The 19,418-nt window shown below is 45.9% G+C and overlaps 1 protein-coding gene across 7 annotated transcripts in view; it reads right to left on the bottom strand.

Moving 5' to 3' along the window:
* NBEAL2 (neurobeachin like 2) overlaps positions 1-19,418 on the bottom strand; it is a 750,879-nt gene that overhangs the window by 135,995 nt on the left and 595,466 nt on the right. For all 7 annotated transcript variants that reach the window (XM_086940998.1, XM_086940997.1, XM_086941000.1 and 4 more), the window contains 4 exons: positions 19,162-19,319; positions 17,998-18,131; positions 6,292-6,399; positions 2,673-2,768 (listed from right to left, as the gene is read on the bottom strand). In XM_086940998.1, coding sequence (XP_086797124.1) covers positions 2,673-2,768; positions 6,292-6,399; positions 17,998-18,131; positions 19,162-19,319 — 496 coding nt within the window. The remainder of the gene's footprint in view (positions 1-2,672; positions 2,769-6,291; positions 6,400-17,997; positions 18,132-19,161; positions 19,320-19,418) is intronic.

Raw genomic sequence — 19,418 nt, 5'->3', positions numbered from 1 at the left:
AGTAATATCGTTTAACCGGAGCAAGAGAATCTATAGCACTGGCTAGGGCATTTGAGAGGTCAGAGGCAGCCCTATTTGGATCCCCCGAGGAAGGGCACCTAAGATCATTCATAAAAGATGACAGGGTGTTATCATTTATTGCTTTGTAGTTCCTTCTGGTGGACCATACGCTACTCTTTGGTTTATTACCTAGGTTGAAATTTACTTTAAAGTGAAAGGGAACTGCCAGATGGTCGGACCAAGAGAGGGGAATAGGGGTGCCAGTCATAAGTCTAGTGTCATTTGAAAAAATGGCATCCAACGTATGGGTGGCCAGATGTGTGGGGCCGTTGACCAGTTGGTCTAGTCAACATGCAGCTAGGCCATCTACAAGTGCTAGCGTATCCTTAGTATCTGTGGCCTCTAAATAAAAATTGAAATCGCCCAGACTAGTAAATTGGGGCCTGTCAACATAAGGCTCAATCAGTTTAAGAATTTCATAAGGAAAGGTCGTTTTTGGGCCTGGGGGTCTATAAAAAAGGATACCAGAAAAAGAATCAGAGGGAAGAAAGTTAATAGAAAAGTACAGTGCCTCAAATGTAACTGAGGGCAGAGTGAGAGGCTTGGTACAACAAGTGAACAAAATTCCCAGCCCACCACCCCTGCGCCCTGTCCTATCCAATCTGGACAGGGAATAACCCTCAGGAACTACCTCCACAAGATCTGGGCCAGAGGTTTCTGAGCCCCAAGTTTCAGTAATAAAAATCCAAGGGGGTTTATTTTGGGAGACAAAATCATTAAATGCAACATTGTTTCGCACCAGGGACCTAGCATTTAAAAGCAGGCCCGCCTCACTAAAAAAAATTAAGAACGGGCGACTGGTTTCCAAGTATGACAGGTTTTTTGTGACGAGGGTAACAAGGGCGTCTAGATCTTAGAGCCCCCTTACAGCAGTGGATATTAGCCAGATCGTCAGGAAGTGAGATAAAATTACACGGTTTAAGCCCAGGTCTGAGTGCCAAAAGTGTGGAGTAGGAATACAACTCACAATTTCCATGGAAGGGGAAGCGAGATCCAGCCCGTCTGGCCCCTGGCGCATCCTCGGCGCGGACCGGCGCAGACGGGCTTAACTTGGGCTTAACTTAGGCGCAACTTCGGCGCAGCTTCGGCACACATTCGCTGGGCGCGTCCGCTGAGCGTGGAGAAAGTTGCCCCTCTTAAGTATGGCCGCTTCACGAGCCTGGCGTCCCACCTGACCAGGATTCGACCAATGAGCTCGGGGGGCAGCTGTTCGCCTACGCGCCCTGCACACTAGCGGGAACACCCGTGGTGGACCGGGACACACGGCAAATAAAGTAACAGATGGCTAGGTAAGAAGCCTATTGTGCATAGAGTGCAGAAACACAATATTTTTAAAATGCGCCGAAAAAGTATTAAATTACATTTCTAAAATTACACAAAATCATGAGCAGTCATAAGCACGATTAGCACTACACATGCAATCCCAAGCTCATATTAATCATGCACTGGGAGTAAGGACCATCAGAACTATTCCAATTGCCCTTCTTAAGTATGGCCGCTTCACGAGCCTGGCGTCCCACCTGACCAGGATTCGACCAATGAGCTCGGGGAGCATCTGTTCGCCTAAGCGCCCTCCACACTAGTGGGAACACCCGTGGTGGGCCGGGACACACGGCAAATAAAGTAACAGATGGCTAGGTAAGAAGCCTAATGTGCATAGAGTGCAGAAACACAATATTTTTAAAATGCGGCGAAAAAGTATTAAATGAAATTTCTAAAATTACACAAAATCATGAGCAGTCATAAGCATGATTAGCACTACACATGCAATCCCAAGCGCATATTAATCATGCACTGGGAGTAAGGACCAAAATGGGGCTGTGTGGCTGATGTTGGGCATTCCTATACATCTTTCGGTGAGGGAGGGACTGCGTACACTGCATTGGCTTCCAGTGAGGAAGTGGCCGATTTTTAAAGACATGTGCCAGGTTTATAAAGCATCAGCAAGCAGGACTCTTATGATCTATGAACCCCCTTCCTCTGGTATCTTCTGAACCGGCAGTTGAGATTGGCAGATCAGAGGAAAGTGATTGTTCCCCATTTCAGGAAGAAGAGATGGGGTGAGCGTGCCTTTTCTGTAGCAGCGACCGGGTAATGGAATACTCTCTGTGCAGATATTGTTAGCTGTAATTCTTACTCCTGGTTTCGCAGGCACGTGAAAACTTGACTTTTTTCGTAACCATAGTTGCTTCTACTTACCTTCCCCATTTGCTCCTGCTGGTTATAGAGCTTTAATGCCTTATTGGTTTTATGTGCTTTACAAATTCAAATTCAAGATCAATGTGGCAGGAAGAGCCTCTAAAATGCCACCTGGGCGGAGGCGGAGTCCATTACAGACTACAAACATATCACCTGTACATGACTTATGATTGATTCTAAGCACAACCCTAGTCCAACTCTCAGTTCAGAGGTATTAAATATATCTTCTGATTGGCCAAAAGGAAAAATCCCTCTCTGCCAAAAAGTTAGGGAAATGCTTATGCTGCCCTTCCCATCACACCAGAAAATATGCTCGCCTCTCCAACTTAATACTTTCAAATACCTTTTAAAGGACTGCCAAATAAATGTAAGACAAAGACATACATGGAGACAGAATGAATTCATCATCTTACCACGGGGTACTGAGAGAGGTCATTGTAGGTCCTGCCTGCAATGGTGTTCAGCTGCATCAGATATTCAAAGTTTGAGATCTCCCTCCAGACCCATCTCTGGAAGAGAAGAATGATTTAACAGTGAAACGGATTGTGCTGTTGAAAGGGGCATGCATCACTCAGATTCTAAATAAGGTTGGGCCTTGTCAGCAAGGACAATGATAAAGATCAGGGAAGGTCGATTTTAGCAATAGCCTGCTGTCCAGATATAACAGAAACACAAGCAATGGTTCCTTTGTGTTCATTTAAGAATGTTCACCAATTAAAATGAAGGGCAATATGAAAGAGTTACTTACCTGTGGTAATGCTCTTTCTGTTAGAAGCTTCATCTACCTACAGATTCTTCACTTGTAGAACAATCTCCAGGCATCTGACTAGATCTGGAAAGTTCAAAGCAATGAGGTCACTGATAGAAGGGCGCTGGACTCAGCTGAAGTGATTGTTTAAGATGGTAAGAGCTAGACATCCATGCACTGGGGAAGGTGCTCTGTTTCCCTCAATTTTTCTAAGCCTTCGAGATGAGAGGGCTGGTTGACATAAATTAAGGATTACAGTACAGAGAAAAGGCAAGATGGGATCTTATTAACTTTCTCTATGAACCTTCCATCAAATGGAGAGGCTGGTAGGTTGGTGAGGAATCTGCAGGTATATAGAATGTTCATCAAAAAGAGTGTTACAGCTAGTAAGTAACTTTTTCTTCTGAAGATACTTCTAACTGCAGATTCCTCACCTATAGAACAGATTTCATAGCCATATCCAGACTAGGTGGAGCATTAATAAATGATTAAACTAGCAAATCTAGAGAAAGACAGATCTGGCAAAGTGTTCCATCCTGTGCACCTCCATATCCAAGCAGTAGTGCTTAGCAAAGGTGTGCAAGGACGTCCATGTTGCCACTTTTCAGATTTCAGCAATCAGGACACCTCAAGTAAGAGCAGAAGTTGTTGATTTAGCCCTAGTGAAATAGGCATGGATCCCTCAGGAGGCTCCATTTTGGCTAAAGCAGAGTAGGTCTGAATGCCAAGGATGATTCAGCGAGATAGTTGTCTCCCAAACTGCCTTACCCTTTTTGGCACTACAATAGCCAACACAGAGATGGTAGTGTGAACACTATTCTTTGGTGCGGTCCAGATAGTAGTTCACCGTCTGTCTAGAATCCAAGTGATGCAACCACTCCTCCTCTTTTGTGGGATGAGGTGGAGGGTAGAACGTTGGGAGAATGATGGATTGGGCTAGGTGAAAAGGAGTGATCACCTTAGGGAGGAAAGCACCCTGGGTTTACAACACAAACTTGTCTGGAAAGAAGATAGTGAAAGGAGGATGACAGCCAAGGGTTTGTTACACACTGACCCTACTTACACAAGAACACAGTTTTGAGGGTTAACATGTGAAGAGTACAGCAGTGAAGAAGCTCAAAAGGAGTCCCAATAAAAAAGGTAAGAACAAAATTCAAGTGCCATTATGTAACCACAAAGAGATTGGGAGGAAGAAGTGTTGTCAGGCCCTTAAGAAACCGCATGACAATAAGGGACTGTGGAAGATGCCCTGGCAGCAGATGTAATTTGTCACCAGCAAGATAATGCTGGCTCAGGTTGTCAGCTCTGATATTCAGAGACCAGGCTAGGTAATTGGCAGTTAGCCAGATCCCTTTGTGGTGTATCGCAGACCACAAACTCAACAATTCCAGGTAAAGGTTGAGAGACCATAATCCCCCTTGCTGTTCACATACCACATTGCAATCATGTTGCACGGCAAGATCAGGACAACCCGACCCACGATGAAGGAGAGGAAGGCCTTTAGCACCAGCCAAATTGGGGGGCCCCAAAGTTGCTTTCGGACAGCCTTTCCATGTTGGAAAGGCTTACACAGAAAGACTGTTGGAAACCAGCATCGTAATCCCGACTGCGGAAATGCCGTCCATAGGGGTTTACGGTGCATTTCTGACCAGCTGGAAGACTCAGAGAGCTGGTCGGAATGACCGGGAAGTTTGAGTTCCGAGCGCCGCCATTGTAATTGGGGGGTCGGACATCACACCGTCCTGGTCGGTCGGAAAGCCTCCGACCAAGGTCAGAAAGCTTTTGAATAGCAGTCAGAGGCTTTCTGACCAACATGGTAATCGGCCCCAGAGTGTCTAAACTCTAGCCCTCTCCCATACCAATCCTGATAAAGGCTATAACACCGATAAAGGCACTTCCCAGCCGAAACATGTCGCCCAAACCACAAGGTGTTGTTGACCAATAACTAATCCACTTCAACACTCCTGTCTCTTTTAACCTTATCCTTCTCTTGGTCAAATAAACCGTTGCAAACAGGAAATGGGATCACACTACTGTTGCAATCAAGACAGTCTCCCTCATGGTGGAGGACAGTGGGTCACTAGGAGAATGGAGCACTCAAGGGACAGATCCGATGATGACACTATCCACCAAACAACATGAGCGGAGATAAAACATACACTACATGCTGTGAAAGTGTAGTTGTGGGTCTACGATACAACTTTCCTGAGGCTCTGACGCATTGACAAAAGTGATTCATTCTTTCCTCTTTGATTATAGTATTAAGAACTTTGTAGCCATTGATCATTTACTTACTTATGGGCAGTAATTCTTTCACTAAATGTGCACATGTACACACTTGATTAGTCAGTTTATGGCAGAATGCATTGTATTCCTATTCAATATAATGGCTGTGTGTTTTTAAATGCACCCATAGTACCCACTATTTATGCATCTCTACTAATATTACCTGGGTTCCCATGAATACAGAGATACCTCTTATTTGTGTAAGTCACTCAGAACAGAAGTAAAGTGAATTTAAAACTATTTTATTGTATTAAGTTAAGGCAATCCTTTCAGAAATATAATCTCTTAAATTCAGCCACAACTTTGAAGCAGAGACTAAGGATTGGCCTAGGTTAAAGGGTATAAGAAGGGTGACACAATTTCAATTTTGCCTGTGATGGGGCGCGAGGGCAAGAAGGATCACAGCTCCAATCCGTTCTCTTGATCAATTCAAATGTGGGAATGAAAGAGCTGTAGACTCGAGGGGCTGGATTTCCCAGGGACGTTAGTCAGGAACCCATCTCTACACAGGTGGAGCCATTTATATAGTGTTTTGTTGACAACTTTCAGCCAGTAAAAAGCTCCTAAGAAACTCATTCAATGAAATAAACCATTAAAAGGAAAACCATATTATGCTAGTGTTTTCCTTTTGATATGGCAACCGTGTTTCAAGAGAGCAGTAAATCACTGGGTCCTACTAAGCTGTATACATTATCTCCCTCTCTGATGAATTACAGTCTCCCGTCCTAGAATCTGCAAACTAGTGAGAGTGAAGAACCTTTTAGCAGCATAAATATCTGCTTGGGACTCCACCCAGATCACACACCTGACTTGTATTACCCCATAACTCCTGAATGTATTAAAGATATATAGAAATCAGCCAACTCTGTGGCTCTGGGTGTAAAGCAAAGATAGATATGTGAGATTTACAAAATTCATGAATCGATCCAACGGGTGGTTTGGCAACTACAGTAGGATCCCACACAACTTCTTGAAAAAAGATGAGCAAAGAGAAATACCTGTGTAAGACCCGATGCTTTCAGCAGCTCCTGTGGAGACCGGCTCCCAAAATAAAACTGATTCTGTGGCTGAAGACCAAGGATCCTGGAGTAGACTTTGTTTCTAACCTTTAAAGATACCAAAGAGAAACAATATTAACACTTAGAATGTGATGCCTGATAATATTAAAACCCTGTTTTTATATAGCACTTCCGACCAGTCACCTGCAGTTTCCAAGATGTTTAAAGAACAGTTGCAACTATTACTCATTGATTTTCACCCCTGGTAGGACAGAAGCCTGAACCAGCCTTGCCAGAATTCCTACTTGGGATCTGCAGATCACTGCTTATCTCAGTGGTGAGCTCCAACTCACTGAGGTATCCTGCCAGCTAGGTGGAATCTATCTTGATGTGTAAAAGTGAATTGTATCCTTGGGATTATACTCCACATTTTCAAGACTCCTGGACTAAATGTCAACATCCTGATCCTGCTGGACAACTTGACAACAAAACAAAAGTTATGGCTACAACATACAGATGCAACCTGAAAAATTGATATTTTTTCAAAAATCTAACCATCCCTGACATTTACCACCTACACTGGTGCAATATGAGAGTAATTGTTGTGGTATCAAAGGTAATTTTCCAAATTTGACTCTCTGGCATTTTGGTCAATTCCTATCCTCTTGTTTGCCCGATTTCCAGTTGGTGATTTTTGTAACTACCTGAAATAGATGAGTAACCACAGAAACATATCTGATCTCTATGGATCTATATTACCTAGCAGGTCAGCAGTTTTAAGGCTTGGACATCTGACTGCTTTGTCTGATAGCCTCTTGCAGCTTATCCCACACTTGGAATAGACACGACTGTTCTTTCCTGGCTTATACGTGCCTGAATCTGTGGCCTTGAGTGTGCTACTGTTTGGGAAAAATATGAAGGTTCTCTTTCTTGCTCTGATTCAGAGGTCTTTCTTTGGAAAAGACACTGGCTCTATTTATCAGTATTATAAGGTCTAAGACAGATACATAAAGCATTAATAATGACCCCTTCATTTTAGGATAATGGAATTTGTGCAATTAGAGAAAAACTACTGTGTTGGCCATTGAAAAGTGGGGTACTGAACAGGAAGTGACTACGCTTCACATTTTCGACCACTTACAACAGTGCATCCACTGCTGTGCATCAAGTCTCAATCCATAATGCTTTGAGATTGATACTTTTTAGGCATATCAATGTTGCCTAGCACAGTTAGTCTTTCAGAGAAATGACAGAAAACCTGTAGTTATCATTCAGTCTAAGCATAAAAAAGAGTAAAAGCAAACTGCATTTGGGAATGTACCAATGGAAGACATACATATAAAACTTTCAAGTCTCCCATAAAATGATGCTGAAGTGCAGACACTGTTTAACTTTCCATGCATTTGTTTCAAGATGTCGGGCAGCTGTTGGATGGATAGGAATGTGCTGATCTAACAAAGTAAAATTTGGTTCTTTCATTGTTTGCTGTCTTTCCATTTTTTGTTCTATGGGAGTTTATTCCTTTGAGCAAAGATATTGGTGAGCATAATATTTTTAACTGCAGATGGAGATAAGGTATGTCTTAACACTGATGCACACATTTCCTAAAACGCTCTTTGACAGTGAATCGGTCTGGAATTACAGTCACTTGTTTGCTTTTGTTAATTATTTCCTCTCTGATTATGTAACTCTTTTACTGATTCATTTTCATTCTCACTCCCTCTTGTCACCCGTCTCCCTTTCGCCCCATTTGCTTTTATCGTCTACATTGCTACTGGGTAACCCTGATTCCCATTTTTACCCTCTGTTTTCCATCTTGCCCATTACTGCTTCTCTATCCTCCTCTCCGTATACTGCTCCCTCTCCCTTTCTTTTCCCTCTATAGTTAAGGTTTACTGATGTACATTTTCTTTTTCCTGGCTTCCCTCTTTTTCTTAACTTTATTCTTCTCCTTCCATATTTTCTGCTGAGCCTTGGAATTCCCCAACACCATCTGCACCCCATCTCCTGTTTATTCTTTTACTCTTATTCACTTATTCTATGAAGCACAATCCCACTATTCTTCTGTTGGTCAATCAATCAATTATAAAGTGCGCTACCTACCCGCGAGGGTCTCAATGCGCTGGGGGGGCGGGGCTGCTACTGATCGAAGAGCCAGGTCTTGAGAAGTCTTCTGAAGGTCAGCAGGTCCTGGGTCTGTCATAGGCTGGTAGGGAGAGTGTTCCAGGTCTTGGCGGCGAGGTAGGAGAAGGATCTGCCGCCAGCTGTGGTTTTCTGTATATGATTAACTGAGGCAAGGGCGAGGCTGGCGGAGCGGAGGCTGCGGTGGGGGTGTGGAAGCTGAGTCGGTCGTTGAGGTATGTGGGTCCGGTGTTGTGTAGTGCTTTGTGTGCGTGGATTCGGAGTTTGAAGGTGATCCTCTTGTTGACGGGGAGCCAGTGTAGGCCTCTCAGATGGGGTGTGATGTGGCTGCATCGGGGACGTCGAGGATCAGTCGTGCCGAGGCATTCTGGATTCGTTGTAGTCGTCTCAGGAGCTTGGTTGTTGTTCCTGAGTAGAGGGCGTTCCCGTCGTCGAGTCTGCTTGTGACGAGGGCCTGGGTGACTGTTTTTCTCGAGTCGGGGGGGATCCATTTGAAGATCCTGCGGAGTATTCGGAGGGTGTTGAAGCAGGATGCGGAGACGGCATTGGCTTGCTTGGTCATGGAGAGGGCGGAGTCGAGGATTACCCCCCGGTTGCGTGCATGGTCGGAGGGTTCCGGGGCAGGGCCTAGCGATGTGGGCCACCAGGAGTCGTCCCAGGCTGATGGGGTGGGTCCGAGGATGAGGACCTCCGTTTTGTCTGAGTTCAGCTTCAGCCTGCTGTCCTTCATCCAGTTGGCGACAGCCTTCATTCTTCTGTGGAGATTGGCTTTGGCGGTGTGGGGGTCTTCGGTGAGGGAGATGATCAGCTGAGTGTCATCAGCGTAGGAGATGATGTTGAGGCTAAGTTGTCGTGCAACGTGGGCGAGTGGTGCCATGTAGATATTAAACAGCGTTGGGCTGAGGAAGGATCCCTGAGGGACGCCGCAGATGATCTCGGTGGTTTTTGAGCGGAAGGGTGGGAGGCGGACGCTTTGGGTTCTGCTAGAGAGGAAGGATGAGGTCCAGGCCAGGGCCTTCTCTTGGATACCGGCGTCATGGAGGCGTGTTGTTAGGGTGCGGTGGCAGACCATGTCGAAGGCTTAGGTCCAGGAGGATGAGGGCGGCTGTTTCCTCATGTCCATCAGGATCCTGATGGCGTTGGTTGCGGCGATGAGGGCGGTTTCGGTGCTGTGGTTGCTGCGAAAACCGGATTGGGAGGGGTCCAGGATATTGTTGTCTTCGAGGGAGCGGGTTAGCTGTTTGTTGACAATCTTCTCTGTCACTTTTGCGGGGAACGGGAGCAGGGAGATGGACCGGAAGTTTTTGAAGTCCTTGGGGTCCGCCTTGGGTTTTTTCAATAGGGTGTTAATCTCGGCGTGCTTCCAGCTTTCCGGGAAGGTTGCGGTCTCGAAGGAGATGTTGATTGTTTTCCGGAGGTGGGGCGCGATGGTTGAGCTGGCTTTGTTGAACACGTGGTGAGGGCAGGGGTCGGATGGGGATCCGGAGTGGATGGAGTTCATGGTTTTGATGGTGTCTTCGTCGCTGACTGTGGACCAGGCGGTCAGGCGGCTGGAGGTCGCGGGGATGGTGGTCGCGGTGGTGAGTGCGAGGGTGTCAGAGTTGAAGCTGTTGTGGATGTCGGTGATCTTGCGGTGAAAGAAGGTGGCCAGGGAGTCACACAGGTTCTGTGATGGTGGGATGTCGTTGGTGTTGGAGCTGGGGTTGGAGAGTTCTTTTAAGATGCTGAAGAGCTCTTTGGTGTTGTGTGCGTTGTTGTCTCGGCGGTCTTTGAAGGCGGTCCTCTTGGTGGTCCTGATGAGTTGGTGGTGTCTGCGGGTGGTGTTCTTGTGGGCTGTGTGGCTGTCTGGTGTTCGGTCGTGAAGCCATTTCTTCTCCAGCTTCCGGCAGGTTCGCTTGGATATGCGGAGGTCTTCTGTGAACCAGGCGGATTTCTTGTTGGTGCGGTTGGTTGTGGAGATTTTGAGAGGGGCGAGGGTGTTGGCGCAGTCGTTGATCCTTTGTTTGAGGTTGGTCGCGGCGGTGTCGGGGTCGATGGGGTCGGCGGATTGTCTCAGGGCGAGGGTGGTTGTCAGTTGGTCCTTGGTGACCTTGCCCAAGCAGCGGCATGGCAACTGTTGGGTGCGGTGGTGTGTGATGGGTTTCTTAAAGGTAAAGTGGACGCATCTGTGGTCCGTCGAGTGGGGTTCAGTGGTGTGGTTGAAGGAGACGTGAGGGCTTGAGGAGAAGATGGGGTCTAGCGTGTGTCCGGCGGCGTGGGTCGTCACAAGCTGTTTGAGTCCAAGGTTGGCGAGGTTGTCGATCAGGGCGGTGGAGTTGGCGTTGTCGTTGCTCTCCAGGTGGAAGTTTAGGTCCCCGAGGAGGATGTAGTCCGTTGAGGCGAGAGCGTGGGTGCTTATGAGGTCAGCGATGGTGTCGTTGAACTGTGGTCGTGGTCCGGGTTGTCTGTAGACCAGTGTTCCTCTGAGGGTGGTGTTGGGGTCGGTGTGGATCTGGAAGTGTATGTGTTCGGCCGTGGTGAGGGTGTCATCGGTGTTGGTCGAGACTCTGAGGGTGTCTTTGTGGACAATGGAGATTCCCCCTCCAACTCCGTTGGTCCGGTCTCTGCAGGAGATCTTGGTGCCTTGTGGGATGACTATGGCGATGTCAGGTGCTGAGGTGGCATTCAGCCAGGTCTCCGTCAGGAAGGCGACGTCGGGGACGGTAGAATCTAGGAGGTCCCAGAGTTCACTGGCGTGCTTGCAAGCGGAGCGGGTGTTGAGGAGGATGCAGCGGAGGTGGTTGAGTTCTCAGGTTGGTGGTTTGGCGGGCTGGATGCTGGTGAAGCTGCAGTTCCGGCAGGTGAAGGGCCCTTGTGTGTGCTTCGGGAAGGCATGGTAGCAGGGGTGGTCTCGTCCGGTGTTGAGTGTGTGGAGGGTGCTTGAGTCGTAGTGCAGTCTGGTGTTGCGGCGGGTCCGGGGACCAGAGGTTCTGGCGCAGGGCGCGGTCCGGGCGTGGTCCAGGCGCAGACGGGCTTGCCTTCGGCGTGCCAGCGACGCTTGCACAATGCGCCCTCCTTAAGAGGCGAAGTGGGAGGGAGGAGCAGCTGGGAGGTGGGAGTGGGGCGGCCAATGGGGACGGGACACAGAATCTAAGGGGCGGGGCCCGCGTGGAGCAGCGGCAGGGAGCGGGGAGGGCACAGAGGGCAATGGGCGCAAGGGACCAAGAGAATTAAAATACAAAATACAGAAAAGAACAGAAATAGGCAGTACAAATGAATACAGGGGCAATACAGAAGTACAGCAGAAAAAAGGAAAAGGCTACGAATCACCAGACCACGGGAGCACACCAGCGGCGAACTCCTGGCAGCAGCAGCAGTGGGGCAGAGTCAGGGGAGCACAGGAGGAGCTGTGTGGCGTGGGAAGCGATCTGACCCGAGAACAGGGTCAAGGGTCGCGTTTATCGTGTTTATCTCCTCTCTTAGCCTTTTTTCTACTCACCATCAGGTCTACCTCTCCCAGAGGCTGCCAATTCCTCTTCCAGCTCATAATAAATATCACTATCGCTGAAGATTTCTCCTACCAAGTTTGGAACAGAGTAAGCAAATGCTCCAAATCAGGGTCTGCGACTCAGTCCATTTTCTCCATTGTAAACAGGATACTCTGGTGTCCCACAAACTCAATAAAGGAAGCTTTCTAGAAAGAGATCCTTGTTGGCAATGTAAAGAAGGTGACACATGATCTTTTGTCATGAACTTTAAAAATACTGGAATAGGATTTAATCAAATATGATATATATTTCTACCTTGAACTAATAGAGACATAGGCAGAGCTTTCACTGTTCTAACACTAGATAATCCTTTACAAAAAGATCAGACAACTCCTTAAGACTTGCTCCATGAATTGGCCCTTCAGAAAATTCCTTCTTGTTGTAAAATGTAATAGGCTCTCTCAGAAGCACAATGGTGGAACTGTGCACCAGTCACAGAAAACAACCCTGAACTCTCATCCCTTTCCTACACATTCCTATCACCAAATACCTGAACAAGAAAGACCATGAAACAAATGTGAATTATTACTTGGTATTGAACGCAACCCTTGACTGCTTCATTTTATCACTTCATCTTCTCCCTAAACTCTAGATTAGATTATATTAAGACGTTTACAATAAAAAATTATTACAATGCCAAACATTCTTATTAAGCTAAACATTTGCTATAAGTATTACAATAGCCTGCATCAGTTACAACTAAGATTCATGATGGTCCAGCTGTGCAGTGTTCTTTGATTGCAAGGTCACAGTGCCGAAGTCTCTCATGCTGCTACAGAACAGTATCAGTTGATTACAAAATTACCAAATTATAACACGTAATTTTTTTTTAAAAAAATGAAGAGTTTGATATAGCGTTGGCAAGACCCAGGGGTACCAGAGCGCTTTAAAGAACAAAGAAAGAGACACAGGCAATAGACAAGCCAGTGATTGGAGAGCATTGATTATAAAATACACACTTGATTGAGGGTTGGGTTACAGCAGTTAGTGGAGAAGGAACCAGTAATATTAGAGAAAGAATCCAGTGGTGGGCTAGGTGTTGGACTCTGAGGGGTTGAAGTGTCGGTTGAGGAGAAGAATTTGCAATTGTCTTTTGAAGCTCATAAAGGGGTGGGGGGTTGGTCCTGATATTCACTAGCAGGGCGTACCTGATTTTGGGTGCATTGCCCAAAAGGGAGCATGTGAGGGCTTTTTGTTTGTGTTTATTTGGTGGGATGAGAAGCAGAGAGTTGGTGCTTCTAATATTTCTTGTATGGCCTGTCTTGTAGAGTTTGGACGTAAGGTAAGCTAATTTCCCAGTGTGGAGGAATTTGAGGTTGAGGCAGGCCATTTTGAGGCAGAAACGGCTTAGATTGGGAGCCATTTAAGATTTTTCAGGGAGGGGCAGATGTGATTGTGTCTTTTAGTTCCGGAGACCATTCTTGCTGCTGTATTTAGTGTGGCTCATAAAGGGGGCTATGTATAATTTTGCATAGCCAGTGAGGGTGGCATTCCTGTAGTCCAATCTAGACAGTACATTGCTTGCATGGCAGTTTTTAGATCATTTGGGAAAAGAAATGGTTTTTGTGCAGGAATCTTAGGTTGTAGAGTGCTCTCTCAGTTAAGTTTTTATGTGTTACCTTATGCTCAAGCTTGGGTCATTAGGTGACAGAGTTGGAAACGTTAGTTTGAAGTTCAAAGCATCAATGGGGCTTATCTGCTCTTGGATTTGGGTGGTCAGTCCATTGTAAAGGAGTAGAAATTCAGTCTTATCTTGGTTGAGTTTCAGATGGTTGCATGAGAGCCAGTTTTGGACTTTAATGAGAGTGCAGTCAAGTCATTTTTTACTTCTAGTCAGGCTATTTCTAGGGAGATCTGGGTGTCGTCTGCATAGAGGTGGTAGAGAATATTTGCTTGTTTGAGTATGGTGGTGAGGTGTTCCATGTATATTTTGCAGAGTGTAGCTGAGAGGACTAAGCCTTGGGGGACACCCCTGGTTATGGTGAATGTTTCCGAGGTTTAGTTGTTGATTTTTATTAGTTGGGAGCAGTTATCTAAATAAGAGGTGGACCGGTTAACCCCTTCCATGCTCATGACAAGTCCAGCTCGTCATGAGGCACGGTTGAGCTGTGCTTATGACGAGTTGACCTTGTCATGAACAATGATAAATACCACTTTGCAGCACAGGAGGGGAAACCCCCTTAGCAGCCAAGGTGTTAAAGACCAGGCTGTGTACTCTGATCAGTCTTTGGAGGGATTCTATAAGCAGCTTGTGATTGACTATTTCGAAGGCCACTGATTGATAAATGCTGTCTACTCATCCTCCTAGATCAGTGTCCAGCGAATTGTGTATTTCATATGCTATGTTCAGTAGGCCTGTTTCCATGCTGCATCCCATATCACAGCCTGATTGTAGTGAGTCAAGATTGTTTGAGTCAATGTGTTGGGTGAGTTGGGAAACAACGCATTTCTCAAGTATTTTAGCCAGGAAGGGAAGGCGGATCTGAAGTTGGTGAGGCCGCCTGACGTAAAATTGAATATTCATTAAAAGACATTGTCAATCAAAGGATGTTTTTCACTGGTGTTCGCCCTACACCTGCAATATAATCTATTTTGAATAAGAGGACATGGACGTATGACAAAAAGATGGAACATATATACACACCTTCTTAAAGTTATAAAAGAGACATTATATATAAGGCTTAGTCCGAGTGTTAGCCAAAGCCAGCATGGGTCTATACCTTCATGCTTAAAACCAGGGATAAAACCATATCTAAAATCAACTGTGGGTGTACACAAAACCGTACAGAACCAGACCTTAAAGTGGAGGAAGACTATACTTGCTAGAGGGTTTTTGGTTAATACTTCTGTTAGTCGTGAACTACACTCGGCACCAACTGGGAAGGGTGGATACATTTTGGGCTGCTGATTAGAGTGCTAATTAATTTACAAATTAAGGTAGTCTAAGGTACTGTTTGAAGTGCTATAAATGCCAACCTTATATCCTGTGGCTAGTAAGTTGGGCAGCCTGACTGCTGCATCAATGAAATAAGTGCTTATGGTCTTTCCTCATTTTCGCTGTGTCAAACCTTCTCACAGTAAATCGAAACCACAAGGGGTTTCAATACTACTAAAGGACACATTATTTCTGGGGCAGCCAAAAGGGCTGAAATGCCTACTTTAGGAGATTTCAAGACTCTGGTGGACAATTAGGTGGATTCCCCTTTAATATTCAATTCCTTCACTGTAGGAACTTCTATTCAGTGATCTAAACATAGGGCATATCTAGAATTTTCTATATGGTAATAACATTTTGAATATGCAAACTGCATGAATAAGATTGCAGCTGCTTCTTCAGGCCTTGAGACAAATGGGCTGAGACAAGTACACTGACAGATCCCCGGGAGTATATAAGTTAGCAGCCCAACTTCTATGGAATTTCTCCTTCAGAGCCTTCATTTTGAGATCCGGCAAGATATTTTTTACTAGCTTTTTAAAGAGTTTTGAAGTCTGTTTCGGCGAGAGATTGGCGCACTGTATAGCAGGGGCTTCTATATTATTAAACGAGCTGTCCAAGTACTGTGACCATGAGGAATTCTCCTGTGTTTCAGCCAGCCAAAGAAATGTTATAAAGTCCCAGCAGTGACCCTACCACGGTTGTCTGGCCCAAGTTGGAGCGACTAGAATGAGTGTCAGGGAATGTTGTTGTAGTTTGCGCACCACTAAGGGAAGTAATGGGAGAGGAGGAAAAGCGTACGCAAATAGTCTTGACCAGTTCCTCCATATCGCATTGCCCTTGGACAATGGGTGTGGGTATCTGGCGGCAAAGTTTGGGCATTTTGCGTTTTCGTGGGTGGCAAAGAGGTCTATCTGAGGTTGTCCCCACATTTGGAAGAACGGATGAAGAACTTGTGGGTGAAGCTCCCACTCGTGGATCTGCTGTGTTTGTCGACTTAGCAGATCTGCGATAGTGTTTTGTACTCCTGGCACGTGTTGGGCTAGGAGGAAGATTTTTTAGCGGTATAGCCCATCTCCATATCTGCTGAGCTAACTGAGAGAGCTGCAGAGAGTGTGTGTCCCCTTGTTTGTTTATGTAGTACATAGCTGTCATATTGTCTGTGCGGACTAAGACAGCCTTGCCTGACACTTGAGTTTCAAAGGCTTTCAGAGCTAGAAACACGGCTAGCAACTTCAAATGATTGATATGGAGTACCTTTTGTTGCGTGTCGACCTGCCCTGCGTGGTGTGCTGCAGTAGATGGGCTCCCCAGCCGGAGAGCAATGCGTCTGCTGTCATGACTATTTGGGGAACTGGCTCTAGAAACGGTTGTAGTCAAAAACACACAAGGGTCCCTGAAAATGAATGCTAGGGGGAGGAGGCAGGGAAAACACTGTAATCAAGAACGAGAAGACCTCCCCTAGAACTAAATATATGAAAAGGCAAACACTCTAATCTTTGAAAAACATCATCATAGTCCCACACAGAGAGTATTTATTTGAAAAACATATGTCTATATATTATTTTTTTCTGAAATTAAACAATAAGGACATCAATATATATACATAATCTATTTACATTTCAAAACATATGTGACGCAGGCCCTCTCACAGCTTCATAGCAATCTCCAATCACACCCATCCAAACCATCATCAGTCATACCAATCAACAATATATACAACATATATACAAAGAGCACAGACAAATTAAAAAAATAAACACCATTGAAAACAAACATACAAAGGCAAAACAAAACAAAAGGCGCCGACGCGCGTTTCGGAACAGGACCGATATCCACCAATCCTTCGTCAGGGCGCAAATGAATACATGTAATCTTTTCTGTAACTTCTCAGAACATCAGAAGTATACCAGTAAGTTCAAGATATAATTCAGTAGATACAATTACTTGTATAGATTTTACGCTGAGAAATGAAATCGAGCTTGAGTCGCCTGAAGGCTTGGTTAGCTTCTTAGCCGGGCCCGAAAGTGGGGCAGTAGAAGTGGTTTGACGGTGTGCACCCGTGCTGGAGGGCGAGGGTGTGACCGGGGCCTTCTGTGTCGAGGAGGGGTCGGGTCGACTGTCTTACTTACGACCCGCTGCGCTGGAGTGATGTCCTCGATTTCGGAATCGTCCACTTCGGAGCTGCTGTCGACGTTGTGCTGTTCAGGGACGTTGACGCCCTCCTCGAAGATGCCGTCCAGAATCCGAGCTGAAGATCTTTGAGCCATTGTTCTCCTCGCTCTTCGGTCCCGGATAGTCTTTTTGGAGCAGAAAGAGGCACAAGCTTAACAGTCTTTCGCCTCGTGCTTCGGAGAGAGACAGAGGTTACACACCTCATGCAGGCTGGTGTGGGGAAACTTCGACCCACATTGAGGACACTTTTTAAATGGCGTCCTTTCCATTAGCTGGAGTTGAGGCCTAGGTAGGCCCGACGGCCATCGACGACGACCGGAATCGAGATCCTCCATGTTTGAAGATTAGCGTCGACTGGAAAGCGTCCAAACCTAAGTTTTTGAAGTTTTTGGTGAGGATTGCGCGCCAAAGGAAATCGGTTCCAACACGGAGCGCTGGAACACATCCGAGCCCGGTGGCGGAAAAAAACAATCTGGGGATGGAGCCGATGCCCATGCGCAGTATCATCCTAAGGAGGAGTCACCTATCTCGTGACTTCGAAAGACTTTCTACAAAAAGACAAACTGCAAACCTCTGGGCCCAACACTAGATGGCCATCTATGCATAGTGTGTAATCTTTAGCTCATATGCCTCGAACATTAATTTGTGATTGGAACATAATTTACGGACATTTTTTAAATAATGTTTCGTGTGACAAAGTTTCCTACAAGGGTAAGAAGGGATACAGGTTCACCTAGCACATGGCTGACACTGTCGCAACCCTAAGAGATGTTCAGGGTTACAACCCTGTCAGGTAGTCTACCGATTATAATGCGGCCAATACACTGTTATAATGCTCAGGCAACTGTGAATAAACCATCAGACTCTATGGAAACAAAGGTGATACCAAAACCCCAAGTTCGCCCCTCCCAGAAGAGAAGTACAAACCATTTTCTTGAAGTTCATGAAGTAATTTGCCTGGTCGATGAAGAAGAACTCCAGTGCCGATCTCCTGAGGTTATACCTACGCAGATGGACCTCTCGTAGCTGGGACAATGGCCGTTTGAAATCATAGCCGATTCCTGGATGGTGACAAGAAGAGGAAAAAAGGTCAACAATTGGTTTTGACTGCATTAAAGATTATACCCTGCTCAGTTCTGTGTGGATGATGCATCTTCAATGAGCACCGCCTATGGGTGAGGAATGTGGGAATCTGTTTTCTGAAGTCAAGTCGCCTAGAGCTTTAATACCCTGCGGATAAACATCAATGTATTGGGAGGTGGATGGCACAAATTATGGTTACATACAGATGTCCAGGTTTGGAGCCTTCCACAAGTATCTGAAGCCATGAAGTTAATCAGACAACCGCGGAGTGGCAGAAGAAGCCACAGATGACACAATTTGTTCTTCCCTGCAGTGAGAGACCTGCAGGTGAATGGCAAAACCTTGAGCAGGATATGCTATGGATTTACAAAAAAAAGCGGCACATAGAATACATCCACCACGTCTGTCATTTGACAGAAAGAAATGCAGAAGTGAAACGTTTAAAAAAAATAATAAAAAGTGTCTGGTCTTCTCCCTGGCCACAGAATGGATTCAATCCCTGGGATACGCTGGCTACCTCAGTTTCCCCAGAATTGTGAAAAGAAATCAGCCTGTTTCTGGCAAGTGCATTCCCAGATGACCCTTTTCAAACTGTCATCCTGCCCCTAGCTATGTTACCTAAAAGTTAGTTTAACAAATATTTTAGTCTATGACAGTTCAACACATTTCACTGTCCTGAACATTGATCAACTTTCTTTCTCTCAGCAGTCTCCAAAACCCTCTAATCTCAAACTCTCTTGAAAGCAGCCAGTCAGTTCATCCCCCATATTGATCTCAAGTCAGTATTGCTGATGACTGTGATGTACTTCAGTAGACATCTGAGACGCTGAAGCTCCCAGACCCAAGACCCGAAGAAAGAGTGTTTTTTTGCTTCTCACAGGACCACGTGTCGCCTTCAAGCCAATCCACCAGAAACTAAATTGGTGGGGAAATCTAGAACACAAGGAGACTATGCAGCAAACCAACCATCCAAAAAAGACTCTCAGCAATGAGGAAAAGCAGGCTTACCTTCTTCAGTCTCCTCTTTCTCCACACTGCAGTCATAGAAGTACACGTGCTGCGTGGTGATCTCCAGCCGACCTGGGATCACAGCCACGATGGTGATCATCTCGCAGTCTTCGGAGATCACGAGCTTCTCCTTCTGGCTCTGCTCTTTGGGTTCATGCCTGGCGAAGAAAGAAGCAAACAATACAATATGAGAGCACACATGAACAAGCAAAGCAGAATTGTTGGCTTTCAACAACTCTGTGGGTACGGTGGACCTC

Source organism: Lissotriton vulgaris, chromosome 10 (assembly GCF_964263255.1).
Source record: "Lissotriton vulgaris chromosome 10, aLisVul1.2, whole genome shotgun sequence".
NCBI classification, from domain to species: domain Eukaryota; kingdom Metazoa; phylum Chordata; class Amphibia; order Caudata; family Salamandridae; genus Lissotriton; species Lissotriton vulgaris.
The sequence above is the reverse complement of the archived record's forward strand: the minus strand, read 5'-3'. Positions and strand labels throughout refer to the sequence as shown.